Source organism: Falco naumanni, chromosome 9, assembly GCF_017639655.2.
Source record: "Falco naumanni isolate bFalNau1 chromosome 9, bFalNau1.pat, whole genome shotgun sequence".
In the NCBI taxonomy this organism is placed as follows: Eukaryota; Metazoa; Chordata; class Aves; order Falconiformes; family Falconidae; genus Falco; species Falco naumanni.
The window spans coordinates 33,463,021-33,479,276 of record NC_054062.1 but is presented as its reverse complement, the minus strand read 5'-3'; the positions used below and the strand labels follow the sequence as shown (position 1 = coordinate 33,479,276).

Below are 16,256 nucleotides of genomic sequence, written 5' to 3'. Positions count from 1 at the left end.
GAGGAATATGAGCTGGTTTAATTCAGCCTGCCTTAGAAGGGAGCCCTCCCATTGAATCGTCCTGCCCTGCCCTTAGTAGACTGACGGTTGTGAGGAGGGCTCTAAGCAAACCATCACTGGCTTGCCACGCTGATCTGAGGGGGCGATGGTGAAGGGAACACCACACACACCACCACTGTTAGTTGTGGCCCTGATCTGTATTTTGTCCTTTTTTTTTTTTTTTTTCCTGTAACACTCATAGATTTTAATATAGTCTGTTCATAAAAACTTAAGGAGATATTTAAAGGGAACTAAAAGCATGTTTGTTTTGTCCACAGATGAAACACCGGTGTAGTTGAAGACTGAACCTGTAGTGGAGTGTTAGTCAATTGTAAACTGTAGGAGATGTGTGCATTTTACACAAACTGAATACAGAAGAGACAAAGGATGAGTCTGCATCATTCCAACTCTGATAAAGTGCACGGCCTTCGGAATTCCTGTCCCCGCTCATGGAGCCATTTATTGGATACTGCAAAGACATAAAAGGTATACGATCACTGCACCTGGTTAGCTCATGTTTCTATTTAAGCTAAATATACGCTGCCTGCCAGCTTTGAAGTAAGCACAGGATTATCTTAATTTTCTGAAGTATTTTAATACACACACAAATGGGAAGTTGGTCTAATAAATCCAAGAGGGGAAAAAACCCTTCCAGTAGCTGCAAAACTACGAAAGACTATTAAAGTAGATGCAGTATTACATATATATATATATATATATGAAAGAGAGAGCACTATGAAGTAGATAGATAGAGCTATAAAGTAGATTTCCTTACAAAGGACCTAATTTCTGGCTGCTTTTTATTCCACCACGAAGTCCAGAGGAAAAAGAAAACCAAGACAACCCACCACCAAAGCCCCAGACCTCCAGGTCACAGGCATTGCAGACAACATGAGTGGTACTTACCCCATTTGTTTCCAACTAGTACTGGGCAGGCTGCATGCCGCGTGCTGTAATCTCCTTCTCCACTTGGAAAGAGGTTGTACCAGAATACAGCTGTTCCCTGGAAATTGCAGTGAAAACCCTCAGCATTTTGCTTTGTGCAATACATACTTTCACACCAACTTACTCGACGATAAGGCAGGGGTATATGTATTTTTATTTCAAATGTTCCTTTTAAACTATAGGCTCTTTTGGATATTCCACCATTTGCTTTCCTAAGGAATGGGTCTCCTTGGACTCATTCCGTGTCCATATATACTTGGATGCTGATTCTTTTTAAACTCTAAACCAGTTTCATTCAATTCTGACCAGTTTCAGAAAGCAAGACAATTTACTAAAAATGAGAGCAGGCCAGTGAAAAAAGACCTTATCTGTGACCCTTCTGAGGGAAAAAAACTAACAGGAACACAGAATTTCAGGGATAACTGCCTACAGACACCTCAAGACTAAACCTATTTACAGATTTAAGTATTTTCAAAACGTTTTGAAATATTGTAATGTTTCGCAAAGCCTATGCGTTAGAAACAGTTTAGTCCAAAACACAACTATGCATTAACATGCAAAACAACAGAGGCCCTTGGAATCCGCGGTACTGCTCCGGTCGCTTCACTTAGTTTTAAGTACCTCTGTGCTCCATGAATAGTACTCTAATCTCCTTTATATAAACTCATTTTAAAGCTTCGTTTTAAGCGTTTGTACATCTGTTGTATTTTTGAGTAGCGGAGAGAGGAGGGGTTACGCTGCATAAAACGCTCCGCTCACCTTTTTGGGCCAAACACTAGCTCCCACTTCAGGAAAGACAGTAGCGCCCCCTGCTGACACATCGCTCATCTGAAGAGGTGGGAAAAGGCACAGGTTAAGTTGCAAGCCGATGCATTTCCAAGTGTCACGTTTTAGTACAGTAAAATTAGGCTACTGAACAACTTAATTTCTACCTCCCAATTAGCGAGCAGAGGCTGCTTAATTAACAGTCTTAACAAAGGCCGAGACCCGCCCACTTTGTTCCAATGCAACAGTCGGTCTCGCCCTGAATGTCACATGCTCAAATGTTTTGGGAACGAGCATGCTATAAATACCAATGCAGATACAAAAATGAATAGAGAGTCAAATAATATAAGCTCAGGCTCAACTTTGAGGAAAAAAGCCTTCTGAAGAACAAATGGGAGAACCATCACTAACAGGTAAGAAGATACCCTGTATGTATTACCGCTAAGTTGGTGGCTGCCTTCATTTGCAAGTCACTTCAGTAAAGAAATGTAATGAAATCATTCAATGGTACAGGATATGCAGTGACAGATATTTTTGGCACTAGCACACGGCAGAAATACATCACTTACATAAAACAACCAAGTAGCAATTCTGTTGCCTGTTCCCAATTCCTTAAAAGCATCTGGCTCATCTTTCTGTGAATAAAAGCAAGCAGATTTAATAAGCATTTCCTTTTGATTATTGAGAGGAGCCAATGACATACAGCTGCAGAGCCAGCAGCAGACAAAGTCATGCAGAAAAACTAATTCAATCCCTCTAGTTGGAAGGAGGGGAGAATGCAATATGAGTCTTGTCTATTAATTTAAATAAACCAGGCATTTTAAAACGCTGTAGGGCAGGGAGGGCATAAGCCTAAATTGCTAGTGGATAAGAAACAACGGTACTGTCTGAAAATTACTATACAAATTGTCTTCACGGCTGCAAACTTAATGATTTAATTACACTCACTTATCCCCTGTTGTCCTCAGCCAAGATTATCAACAGCAAGGGCAGCTCTTCCATCTCTCTGCCGCAGGGGTGGCCCCATGCGTGCCCTGAGGGCAGCTGCCAGCCCTGCTCCCCTGGGGGTGGTCCTGCATTTGTGGCCATCACCCCCTCTGGCCTCTCTGACCTTGCGCTGGAGCTGCAGGTGCCAGCTGCTGTGCCAGGCAGGCTGCTGCTCCACCTGGCCGGCCCGTGTTCTGCACTCCTCCCCGGTGTACAGGCGTTTCAGAGTGCCATTAAAAATCCAACAATGATTCATTAAGCAACACGCTGCCAGCCGCAGGGCGTCTGTGGCAGCCGTTCCCCAAGCCTTCGACAGGAGTAAGGTATGTCCCTGCCTAAACAAACGCACGGGAAGGCGTGTGGTGCAGCTGCGAGGCCACCAGCTGCCTCCCTGCCATGCTCCAGCATGCGTGCACGTTCTGGGGCATGTTACCAGTGCTCTTCCTTACAGCTGGGAAGGAGGGAGGAAGGCGAGTGCACCTCAGCAGAGCTGCTCACAGGCTAACAAAGTAGCCCTGAGAGCCGTCTGGTAGCAAAGAGGGTATTTTATCACTGACTTTCAAAAAGCCCTATTTTGATGGGTCCAAATACCCACTTTTGTCACACACCCGTCTTCACTTCTAGAACCCACCCTGGCTGTGACCACCATTTCTATGTGTGTGCTAAAATTCAGGCAATCATTACTCCAGAAATCAACCCATGCATTTCCCAACAAAAACTGTTAATCATTTGCAATGCTTTTGAGCATGTGCTTACAGAGCAGAGATTTTGATTAATAGTTGGTGGCTTGGATTCACAGCATAAAGTTAATCTGAAGGTGTTAAATCACACGTACGTATGCCCAATAAATAACCAACTGAATTCAGTGGCATTATTTCCAGCAGTCCGCAATTTAAGCTGGAACAGAAATAGGTTGAGAATTTAAATAATTTTTAAGGACAGTGGGATGAGAAGGCCTTGGTAGGCTTCTTCCAGTTTCAGGAGTCTGCTAGCAAGCAGCAGGTAAACTACAGTAACAGAGCACTTGCTGTTTTCAAAATTTCTTCCACAGTAAGCAAGATGTCTCAGCTCTAGGGAAAGAAGTTCTCCTTCTGCATCACAGATGGACACGGTAAGCTGCAATGCAAATTTTCCTATGCTGCCTACGTCTCTCTCATAGAAGAAGACATGAAGCTTTCAGCCGTGCAGCCACGTTTGCCTTATTCAGCAATGCCTGGCACTGCAGACACTGCTACGGTGGCTTCTGTGCCTGGATGCATGTTAGCTCATCATCTGCCACACATGTCATACGCCAAGTGTTGATACAGTTGAGCTGTATATCCTTCAGTGGTTTTAAACAAAATAGCTTTACATGGCCAGTACCTTGGCCAGCCAGAATATTTCTAAATGTTTCCTCTGATTTAGAATAAAGCTAATGCCCTTTGCTCTGTTAAGAATTCTAAGTCATCAATATATCTTTCTTAATTATGTTTTTGAAGAAAAACCTTGTTGCTCTGTAATGCCCAAAATTTTTATAGCTTCAGCTGGTGGTTTAGAGGGCTTTCTGCACTAACATGGATTAGAAGAAGTTGAAAAGCTACAAAACTTAATACACATTGAAGAATAAAAATTGTGCCACAGCCAAGAGGCCAAGGCTTCACCAGGTGACTATCTCTCCTCCATCTCTTTACTTGCCCGTGCAAAGTCAAAGTGGGGTTCATACTGTCCTCCCACTCCATAATTTGCCACCTGAAAAAGAGAAACACAGTGCTTGTGAAGAAGAAAGAGGTGGAAACAGGAAACAGGACTTACCCTTCCAAAATCAAAATGAGGCTCATACTGGCCTCCTACTCCGTAGTTGGCTACCTACAGTGAAAGGAGAAGCACAAAATCTAGTAAAGCAGTGTTTTATCCAGAGGAGAATCTGACCATCATCTACAACCTCTTGAGAGGTCAAGGTTAAAAATGAAGCCATAGGAAATTACAAGGCTCTAACAGCTAACCTGTACCGTATGCAGTGAAGTCCTACTGGGTTCATTCACAAACAGCTCTGACTTCAGCCAGACTCATCGGTGTAGAGCCAAAAAGGCACTCTGAGCTTTAGGGTCTCAGCCCTTCAGTCTGCCTTAGCCATTCTGAACCGCAAAGCAGCTGGCCTTCCCCTTCCCCAGCACTGGCTTTCTTGGAAAGCTCTTCTGTTCACCCCCAGCTCAACAGGTAAAGACATTCTCCCATTTCTGAGTGCCTGCTCTGTCTGATCTAATGACTTTCAGGTCACAGAACCTGGCCATGAAACTTTTGAAACTCCTGAAGACCCCGACAGCTGCAGACTCCAAGGAGCCCCAAGAAGCTTGTTTACAAGAGCAGCAGCACATCCATGACTGGCACCGCAAGATGCAGGGTACTCCTGGTAAGGAATGTGGTACTTCCCTAGGTTAGAAAAAACATTTCTGTTCTATAGAAACTTTACAGGCTCTACTCTCTTCTAAGTAGGTCATGGCACTTCTACATCATTCAAGTTTAAATCACTTTTTCAGCTCTATGTCAGTGAAAAAGAGGATACACTGTCCTTTTTGCTGATTAATTAAAAGTACTTCTAAAATAACATTTACTCAGGTTACATGTACAGTCAGTCCTTCCCCCATTACAGAGACACCAAACACACTGTTAGTCTAGGACTAAGGATGGGAAGGCAAATCTAAACACCCATTCTCTCCCCCTTTCCTTAAGTATTAGTCAAGCTAAACTCTTTACTATCACCACAACAGCAAAGTTTGACCCTGCAGCAATGAAACTCAGTTTTACTGGTATAAATAAGAAGGAACTACATGTCCACTTCAACAAACATCAGGTGTTTCATTTGTTACTGCTTCCCTCCAGCCATAGAAAGCCATTTCACGCTAAAGCAAGCTGCAAAGACAACTCTGTTTCTTCCTCCCTGTAAAAATCTCACTCATTCCTCCCACAGCACTGAATCAAACCAGTCGCCCCTGGGGCACTGAGCTTTTGTGGCCACCTCACCAACACACCTGAGCAAGCACAGTGTGCACACAAAGCCACAAAGCCACCTGCAACAAAATGCTAACTGTCATTCACCACCTTGTCCTACCAGTTTACCTGTAGTTCCTCTGCTGTGGAGACATCAAGTCCTGTTAGGTCCTGTATCCTCGTGTTAATGCGAGATACCACAGGGCTTTCATATCCAGACAACCAAGCACTAAGGGGTAGGGGGGGGAGGAATAATTCATAAAAATTATTAAAATATGGTAGTAGCAGCCTGTAAGCTAGCTGTACAAAAGCAACATTTGGAATTACTTAGCATTTGAGTTTATTTTTTCATACTTTTGAAGAATTTGGTAGGATGATCAGAAATATTTCCAGGACATTACAAAGACCTGCATTTAATAAACATGTTTTCTGGAAAGAACACTTACAGTGCTGATTTAAGGAAATTCTAAAACTAAGGGCCTTAATTGTCTTACTAGACTAGACTAGCGAATGACTGAAGAAAATGTTCCAAGGAGTGACATCTGCTTCAAGCCGTTTTCTAAAACGGGCACAGAGCAGTTTTGCCCTTACCCATTCCAGACAGATCATTTAGATTTAGACTCTACATTTGATGCATTTTGAAGCAACACTGGGGAAAGGAATAGGTGAGTTGCTTTATGTAACATAGGCTGGGTCTATGTGATTAATTGTAACTCGGCTCTCCTTTCACATTACTTACCTGTGCAATGGTAATAAAAATCATTATGAAAACAAATAATGCATTAAATTCTTTAACATTTTCCCTGTTGAACAACTTCTACCAGAACATCCCCTTATGAATTTGGTATTTAATATGGTTCAGGTATACAATGGTTTTTAAGGGGAAAAAAAACCCAAACCAACCCAACATCTTTTTTAAAATATAAATGTGAAAGGTCAACCTCACAGTTCCAAAGGCATCTTCAAAATGTCTGCCTCCTACTGTACGTTAGTTTTTCAGCTAGAAATAAGACATTTAAAATAACTGGCAAACTAGTTAGCAGAGAAAGGTGTGAACAGGTAGAGAAGCAGTTCTGCATGAGAGTCACTGCCTTCACCCACACCCAGAGCAGCACTTTCTACTCCTAAGTGGTGGTTCATTCTTGAAAGCTGCGTGACTGGGAAGCAGTTCTGTCATCCAGAAGCAGCCACAAACCCAGAATAGTGTTTGGCAGAAAAGGGCACGAACAGTATAACCGCAGCTCTGCGTGTCCCTGCAGCACCCTTACCAGCCGTGAACACATCCAGTTGCTTACATGGAAACAGACAGGCATTTTTCATCTCTTTACAAGATAACATTTTGTTCTTTTTGAAAAAATAGTGATTTCATCTACCTGCTGGCTTTTTTTCTTTTACTTTTTTTAAAAAGCACTCATTTGCTCACATGATGCTTATTTTCTTGCTGCTTTACTCACACCCCATTCTAGCCAACGCACCTTCATTTTATCCAGTCCCTCTCTTCTCCCTCTTGGCATGCTCACTATCTCTGTGGTCCTCTTCTCTATTTACATTGCCAGTCCCCTGCTAGTCACTAATGTGGATGATAATATTGGTGATTCAGCCCCATTCCCCCCCCCTTTTAGCAGGAAAATGGAGACAGCTAGTTCTACCTTTTTTCTAGCACCTGACTTGGACTTTTGGGCTCATCAGTGGTTCCTGCTGCTTTTACAAGACTCGGACAGAAATACCTGTGCTCAGAGCCTAGCTGGTGAGTACATCACAGTATTTCTACTCAAATTAACTTTCACATCTATACTAAATTAAGGTTGGTTTTGTTAATATAAAATCTGTATTGACAAAATACTTTGCATGGGAGGAACAGTAGCATGACATGACACAAGGCACTGACACAGGTTACAGAATCTCTACGAGCGTTTTTTAAAATGACAAGTAACTATAGATAAATAAGATTTCTCAAGACAGACTTGCACAAACACATACACAGATTCATCCATTTCTGAACCCTGTTAGTATAAAGAAGTGTTACAATGCAACCTTTTTTGATTTAAGGTGCTAGGAGAATGCAAAGACTACTTACGAAGCGTTCTTCCCCCCCACTGCCCCCCCCCCCCCAAAAAAAAAAGCAGCTATGCAGCCATGTTGAACAGGTAATGCTCACATTTAATGCACAAGAAAAGCCCCAACACAGCCATCAGCTTCAAAGCGTAGGCTCTAGCTACCTCTGTATAGTTGACACATAAAGGCACATAAATATAAAAAAAACCAAAAAAAGCAAGCATTTTTACTATATTGGTTATTTAGAATTGCAACAAATGCTTTCAACAGTGAGAATACTACATCCTTTCATGAGGGAAAGTACCGTATCTATTTTAGAAATAAAATTAATTGCCCAAGGATACAAAGAAAGTCTATGAAAGGTGAAGGAAACAGGGAACTGAAAGCATATTCCAAGTGCCAGCCTGTCTGCTGGTTGCTGGATAAAACCTAGGGGGAGGCCTGTAGTTCTGCGCAGTGATTTAACCCTGTGTTAGCATCGCCCAATCTGCTTCAGTAAGGGCAGAGAGCTCAGGATGGCCTGCAGAACCCTGCACCAACTGCCCAGCACCAGCAAGTCCCTATGCCTGCTGCACTGAGAATACACACAAGAAAGACCTTTGGTTACTGCAGACTTTCCCTAGCGGCCTTCACAAAACGCAGCAAATCTGTCCTATCTGGTAGGCTCAGCCTTGGTCCTTTAGTGACATCAAAGAATGCCTGTGCCTAGTTCAAGACCATTTACAGCAGGTATCTCTTCACACAAAGCAATCTTTTTTCCTACTCATCTGTCAAAAAAGAAAAAAAGAACCCAAAAAAACCCTTCACCTAGTGGCATATGTGATGCAGAATTAAGAGCCTCAGATTGTGCTCAGCAAACTTTTTTTTTTTAATATATGCATTGTTCAAGGTTCAGCATGATTCAGTAAATGCACACAGCTCTGCTCTTCAATGTACATTTGTTAAATTGTTTATCTCGCAGGTTAATTCACGAACAACATTCTGTCATATTTTTGACCAGCTGACACCTATGAGACCACCATGGGCAGAAAACTTCATAATGAAAAGAGACAGGCTTGTTTCTGGGACGTCATAAGCATGGCAGTTTAAAGCGTGGGTGACTTGCTTAAGGCCTTGATGTTTCCTGAATAACTGCCACATCAAACCTCAAAATTCCCTGACTACAAAGGCACAGTATTTTGGTGTCCCATTTGGCTTTGTAAAGAGACACACATGCACTAAGCTAATATGTTATAGAAATTGAAAGAATTTCATTGATGTGCCGAATTCATGGCTGGGGTTTGCTTTTCTTCTTCCTCACACAGAGATCTGGCTTTCAGCAACTTTCATATTCATTACAAAGAGCTAGCAATAACTGCATTTAGTCCTCCCTAATGCTGTCTCAGGTATCTTCTTAGAGACTTTTGAAAGCACTACTTATACGCAGAAATAATTTTAGACTAAGCAGTATATTAGAAAAAAACACCACCCAGAAAACTGTCCAGAGCTACATGACGTCCAAGGGCTTACACACCCAAAAGCTCATCTCCAACTGCACTAGCTGGTCTGGTACCAGACATTACAAAGGCTGTGTCCTTAGGGCTCAGCTACACCAGCATATTTCAACACTGCTTTTGTAACAGCCAGCGGTCACACTAAATGCTTGCATTTATGTTGAAAAAACTTTCTAAAATGTGCTTTGTATGTAAAAAGTACTAGTAGAGATGCAACAGGGAGTGAATAAAAGCACCAACTGGTATCGCTGAAGCAGAGACTTTAACATCATACGCTACAAGCTCTGACTGGCTGCTGGGCAGAGAGAGCAAAAACCCAGCTTCTTTAAAAGCAGCGTCAGAGCGGCTGAGTTTATTCTGGTACCGCACACAGCACGGCTCAATGGTGCTCCTCATACTGCTGGCAAGGTGCCCCCTTTTATACAGCCTGCCACGTACTGCACCGCGAACAGTAGTCCTCTCAAAGAGAGAGGAATGCTGTAATTTAGAAGTGCATTTGCTAGGAAAGAATGTGAGGGGGAAAGCACTCATCTATTAAAAAAATAAAGCAAGAATTTTTTTGGTTTTCAGGAGCAATGATTCATCTGGACTCCAAACCAGCTGAAACAGCTCAAAAGATGTTTCTACCAGTGGTTCTGCAAGGGAATCTCAGCAATCCAGCATCAATAACATGATCCTTCTAAAGCAGTGGGGCTTGGGGTTTTTGGGGGTGCCTTTTACCCTCCCACTATAGGTTTAGGTGTTGAGTTCTCTTGGAAAGTATACACATCCTAAACAATCTGCCCGTGGAGGAATGCAAAGGCAATGGGAAACATGAGAAGGGAAGTCCCCCCTCCACCCTCAGAGGCAGTTCCTACCCTCAGGAAACCATCTTTGCTAACTTCCCAGTGTGCTGTGCCCCATTTACTTGTATGTTTCTTTTCAATTCTAATTCCAGTTTCCAGTAAGATAGGGAATTAAAAAGCTTAGCTCAGTAAAATCCAGTTTAATTCTGTGTGTTCCTTATGTACGGTGGAAGGAAGGCCCAGAATGTCATCTTCCTGAGCACTAAACCTTAAAGGTTTAAGGGTCCCCTCCACCAGGTACTACCCCTGAGGCTCTCCACACCAAGGAGGCAGCAGCACTGCACAGCCAGCAGCTGCCCTTACGCTTTATCACGAAGTCCCTAGGCAAGGTACAGCACGCGGTTAATTCTAGATTCAAGCCCTAAGAGAAGCAGTTATTTTGTCAGATCACAAAGCCAACAGCAAGGTGATGGCGAAGGGGACCTGGCTGCACCATCAGCTGCGTGAATTCACAAGGAAATCTGCTTTTAATGATGGGTGTTGTCTAATACTATTTTTGCTGACTTGTGGCATCTGCAATAGTCCCAAGGCGTAACACTTCCCACTAAAGAAAAAACAAAAACTCTAAATAAAAAGATCTTTTACTAAGGATCATCTATTTAAATAGGGGGCAATTATGCATTTCAATTTCAATTAGTGATCTGGTCACCTTCTCTAATTATCGGCTTATCACGTTTGACAGAAAACGTGAGGACATGTTCAAATGGATTAACAAGTTTCTTGAGTCACAGAGGACAAATCCCAAGACTGAATAAATGCTTTCTTTAAAATACACAGTCACAGATAATCAAGACAGATAAGCCACAGACAGACTTTAAAATTCAAAACAAAAAATAAAAATGAAATGCAAAATATGTCCAACAGGAAGACGTATGTCCCTGAAGTCCTTCCTGGGGGGGAAGGCCTGCAGAGGGAGTTTAAAGAGCCAACACATAAAGCTCACCAGACAGTTTCCAAAGGACTCCCACTGCCTGCAGCGCTCTGATGAGGAAGCAGACCTGCATGCTGCGCAGGGGGTGAGGCAGTTCTCAATGTATGAAAACAGAAGATTTCGACTTGCTGCTACTTGTAACAAGCTTAGCTTTAAGGATCAGGCGTCGCCTACAACGGTTTACTAGTTTACATGAGAGTTAGTTATAATCATTCCTAAATCAACCAACTTCTTGTGATCCAGTATTTTGAAACACTTTTTTCTGTTTAAATAAATTCATAGCTAAATAAAAACCCTTAAGCTACTACCCATTCTAATGTCAGCTTTCAACAAAAAAAAAAAACAACCCAAAACAACCCACACTAGTTTTCTATTAAAGCAGCGACTACTTTCAATCATTTAAACAAGAAAATGCATTACAATTATCAACTAGCTTTAATTTGCGCTACTCCCATGAATTACAGTGGCTCATCAGTCAGTGCCTGGTTTTAAGCCATGAACACTGAAGTCCAGCGGCAGGTGAGCCGCGCAGGCAGCCTTTTCCACCGGTCGTTAGTGTCACAGAACCCCGCGCTGTGCCAACATTTTAGTACGTTAGTAGCACCAGACAAGCCATGCTAAGCAAAAAGAGGGCACTCCCACCTGGGCTACCACCAACACTGAGAACTATTTTCTATTTCACCAGACCGCTCGCTTTGCTATATGACAGCTCAGCTTGCTTCAGGCCATTCTCTTTCTTCTGAAGAGCCACTAAGAACAGTGAAGTTGCACAAAATCCTTATTTGCCCCACATTTAAAGATGAAGCAGTACAGCCCCAGAACAGACTTCCTCAGACTGAGTATACCTTTGGAAGACGTTCCCCTTACCTCTTAGAGACTCTGTAATGTGCTGTGGTCAGTTTCCCAGTCTCAGGGTCATGAACAGTAGCACGGCTCAGCTACAAAAAGAGAAAGGACAAGGGCTTACCCACCTAGTAGGCTGCTTTTTTGCCAAGCCACAGGTGTTTGAAAGGGTTCCGATTGGTCTGGATGGTATGCAATGCTCTTAAATTAGCAATATTGGAAGGGCAACAGAAGCTGTAGCTGCCATGTCCAAATCAAAACAAATTGGTTGGAAAAATTTGGTTAAGATTGTCCTTTCACTTTTTTCCTCCCTTTTTTTTTTTTCACACTTTTTTTTTTGTTTTGAACTAGAGACTTTCTGTAATTTACAATGCTGAGTTTCACAGACAATTCCTCTTCGCCCAGAAGTTTAATTCCTTTCAGAATTTTAGCTTAACGTTGATGGAAAGTGCGGCCAATCTTTAACTACCACTTTAAAACCAGAGGAGGGAGCAGGCAGAGGGCAGGTGGTTTCATTTAAGGGCAGCCAATTTTAGAAAACATTGGACAAGCTGGAAAGAACCAGGCACCCGGTGAAAACAAGCTTGCCTTCTGCCACATTTGTGTCAGGCAGGAGGTAAAAGAGCCCAGACAGGAGTACACAGGATTATCTCAGACAATTAAATGCCATGTGACTAATGAAGGTGTGTTCTGCATGCCACTCCAGCTGTCATGCACAGTAAGGACTTGAAGCAGCTCTTACACCCTTAAAGGCACTTTAAGTGGTCTGCTAGATTTTACAAGGAAAGGAAGGACAAGTATTGGTTGGTAAGAAGAGCAAGGGGAAGACAGACCCCCTAGAGTCTACTGGACGTTTTGTAGCATCATCTGATTTTTTTTACACTGCTTGTAGAAACTCACTTCTTGTACAGATTGTTATCTCAGGACACACACTGAGCAGGTGACCAAAACAAAGAAAAAGAAGAAATCAAAATACACCCGCAGCACTTCCAGCTGAAGGAAAAGACTGAGAAACTCAGCAGTAACAGCCTGTTACAGATCTGCATGTAATCAAGCGGTGGGCTACAAAGCCAAAGTTGTCTTTTTAGACCACCTCCTTTTTTCCCCATAATGAGCAGAATCTACACACTCATTACAGGCCCAAAACATCTGGCATAGAGCTCTCTTACCTTTTGCTAATTCTGTAATGTGCCGTCTCCAAGGCTCCTGTTATGGGGTTTGAAATGGTGGCTCGCCTCAGCTGTGAAGCGAACCATCAGAATAGTTGCATTACAACGCACATACTGCATCACAGCAATCCGACCATTCAGAAGCCTAAGGGAAGTGTCACGCAAGCGCACGCAAGCCACCCCGCCACCTTTTGCGGTGGTTTTTCTTTTATGGAGGGGGTGGAAATTCACAAAGCTGTGATAGGGAAGGAGGGAGAGTCTCCGGTTTTAATAAAAGAGAGGGGGTTCAGGCTTTTTTGGTTTGCTTTTTTTAAACAGCATTAGAGAAGATCAGGTTTTCCAGGAAGCAATGTTTCCATTTCTGTAGCAAGAAGAACAGCTGTCTGAATAAAGTAAACTAGAAGCTTTCATTTCCTTCATATTGCAGCAACTGCTGGAAGCAGTACAGTTATTATGGCACATGTACAACTGGTCCTTTGTTAGCACTGTCCTACGCATGTAAGAGGAGTTTTACAGTTAAATTGAATCCAGCCAACACTGTGATCTTGTAATAAGCCAAAGACAAATAAACCCCCACCTTTTTGATCCTTTCTATACCAAAAGCAGCACTGAAGTCCTGCAACACTGACTGCTAACACAAACTACCTGCTTAGACCAGAGACATTTACCTTGTATTCTGATGTCACGCAGAGAATTCTTGGTTCAACGCTTTCCCTTCCCTTCCCTATTGCACTCCATTTACCTGACACCATCCCATCTGTGCTGATCCTCTGACTCAGAACCTTCCGCGCACCCTTTAACTTTGTCCATGCGCTATCAGACACTCTCCATCAGGCATAACTGGAAAGGCTGATTTGTAGAGCCCAGATTTTGGAAGAGGCACAAAACAGCATACTAAGTCCCAAATGATTAGAAGTATTTTTCTGTTGTTAAAACACACTAAATAAATCAATGCCTCTCCATGCCTACCAACAAGAAAAGGTACTGGGAACTCTTCATAGGCTGCGCCTCCTCTCATCCCATGCAGACACATGTAAGAATCAAGGCACAAAACACGATTCTAGTGAGACTCCCCTAGCTCAGTAATAAGGCTTCGTCCTGCCAGTTCAAGCTGCCATCATAGCAGAAGGCTGGGCACGGATCAGACAACGTGGTCTTCTGAGGGGCAGCAACAGTCACATCCCAAGCATCGGGCAGGAGGAGATGGACCTTTCAGCTCAAAAAACACAGCCCTTGTGCTACACTCAGTAACGAGCCGGGCTCGCAGGAAATGTGTGGAATGCTAACCACATACAGATGCTTCTATGCTAATGAACTACAGGTCTCTAAGTCTGTACCACGAGCCAGACATCTGATAGGAAAGCAATTATCTCAGCAAGTTCAGAAGTTACAATCACCATTTTCACAGTTTTTTGTCTTCCGTGCTGAGACTTATTTCTACTCCATACAGAGGCTATTTAATCGTATTCCACAGACGTAATGCCAGACCTTTTGCAGCACCAAAGGGACTTAAATCATCTACAGACAAAAACCACTGGGGCTCTGATTTTTAGACCTGCAGCAAGGCTGCCTGGCAGGAGAACAGGAAGAGACATTTTACAGGTTAAGTGAAGAGAATTGCTGGTACTTCTTGCTTACAGTTCAGAATGATACCTCAGAAATACAACATATCAGCCTTTGGGAAGCTTTTAAATTGCCTTCAGGCTCCCTATTACTCAGTGCAGTGACCAAGGACAGTCTCACCCTCGATGGGCCCAGGTATAACTCACAGCCGGTTTACTTTGCCACAGACCAAGCTAACAGTCTGTCCTGTACTTAACGCACTTATCCCCCTAATCTCCACCTGCTCACCTCTCTCTGGACAAAAAGCTATTTAGGCTAAAAACAAAAACAAAAAAGCAGGAAAATTGTGTTTCTACAGGTTTAAATCTTATTTTAGAAGTCACTGGTAACTGATGGAAAAATAAATCAATTTATCTTCAACAAACATTTCGAGATGCGGAGTCACACCAACTGGATACAGAAGGCGACTCCATCAGTTTGCTGTTTGGCTTGCATGCTCCTGTTGACTTGGACAGTTGAGCTGCCCCGGATCACCCTGAATTCAGAAACAAGAAGCTCAGGATCCAGTTTCTGAAATAGGATTTGGTGAGCCAGCATTGTGAATAAGCAGCTGAGTGCCACTGATTAAGTACTGCCCTCTGAAAGCTCTTTCATCTGCAGGCAACTTCAAAGCCTGGAAGACAGAACTCAAGTTTTATACTGAATGGAGAATGCAACCGTTCATTCTTGTCCATACAATGGCATTCCAGGCCCAGAGAACAGCTGCCTTTCCCCAGATGGCACTCTTCTCCATGTCACAACTTTGGCAAATACAGACTTAGAAAAGAAAAAAAACACACCAGAAAACCAAACAAAAAACAGATGACAGGTACGCTTCAAGGCAACCTAGCTGGAGTACGTTTGTTTTCTGTCGTAGAACGTTCTTCTCCTTATCTGAAATAGCATCCACTGAAATTGTGTTTGCTGAAAAGCTTGACAATCCTGCACTGCCATTACCAGGCTCTCTTAACTACACAGGATTTCCAGCTTCCCCACTGCATCCTTCGAAGAGCACGTCACCAAGAGCTACAAGGTGAGAAGAGCAATGTGTGAGCACGCTGCACACACATGTGCATTCAAGAAGGGACAGAATCACACACACTCACACAGAAAACTACCGACAAAATCTAAGATTCCAAAAGGCAATGAAGTGTAAGGCATTTACCCTCGGCTTTGCTAGTTCTTTCACAGTTTCGATCTCTTCATCGGAGATGATGTCAAGGAAGCGAACAATCCGAGGTTTGTCCCACTCATCTTCCTGTTTGACAGGGCCCAGAATGTATCTAGGATTCCTGTTTCCGTCATAGTAGCGGCAGAAGAGTCTTTTTTGTCTCCGAGGTGTCTGAAAGCAAGGTGGAGCAAGCCATCATCAGAGAACTTCCATACGACATTAATCTCTCTTAAGAAACAGAAGACGTCCCAAGAACAAGAGACAGGAACAATTAACTTTCCCTATCTTAATGCCATGTTACAAGTTAAAAGAGATGCTTTAAGTTTGAGAAATTAGTACTTTCAGCATATTAATGTTACTTTGTAATACTGCAACACACAGTACTTTACACAGTCCTATTAAAAATAATTTTCTCTCTAAAAAAACACCCTCATTCAATTCCAC

General features: G+C 42.8%; 1 protein-coding gene across 7 annotated transcripts in view; it reads right to left on the bottom strand.

Moving 5' to 3' along the window:
- The window catches only part of P4HA1 (prolyl 4-hydroxylase subunit alpha 1), a 35,729-nt gene continuing 19,473 nt past the window's right edge, over positions 1-16,256 (bottom strand). The window contains exons 8-15 of one of the 7 annotated variants that reach the window (XM_040606012.1): positions 15,807-15,983; positions 11,895-11,965; positions 5,833-5,932; positions 4,411-4,581; positions 2,319-2,384; positions 1,744-1,812; positions 946-1,042; positions 1-508 (exon numbers count right to left, since the gene is read on the bottom strand). In XM_040606012.1, coding sequence (XP_040461946.1) covers positions 438-508; positions 946-1,042; positions 1,744-1,812; positions 2,319-2,384; positions 4,411-4,581; positions 5,833-5,932; positions 11,895-11,965; positions 15,807-15,983 — 822 coding nt within the window. In that variant the 3' untranslated portion in view covers positions 1-437. Of the gene's footprint in view, positions 509-945; positions 1,043-1,743; positions 1,813-2,318; positions 2,385-4,377; positions 4,582-5,832; positions 5,933-11,894; positions 11,966-13,039; positions 13,111-15,806; positions 15,984-16,256 lie in introns of those variants that run through there. The other 6 variants (XM_040606013.1, XM_040606017.1, XM_040606014.1 and 3 more) reach the window with 6 other exon arrangements.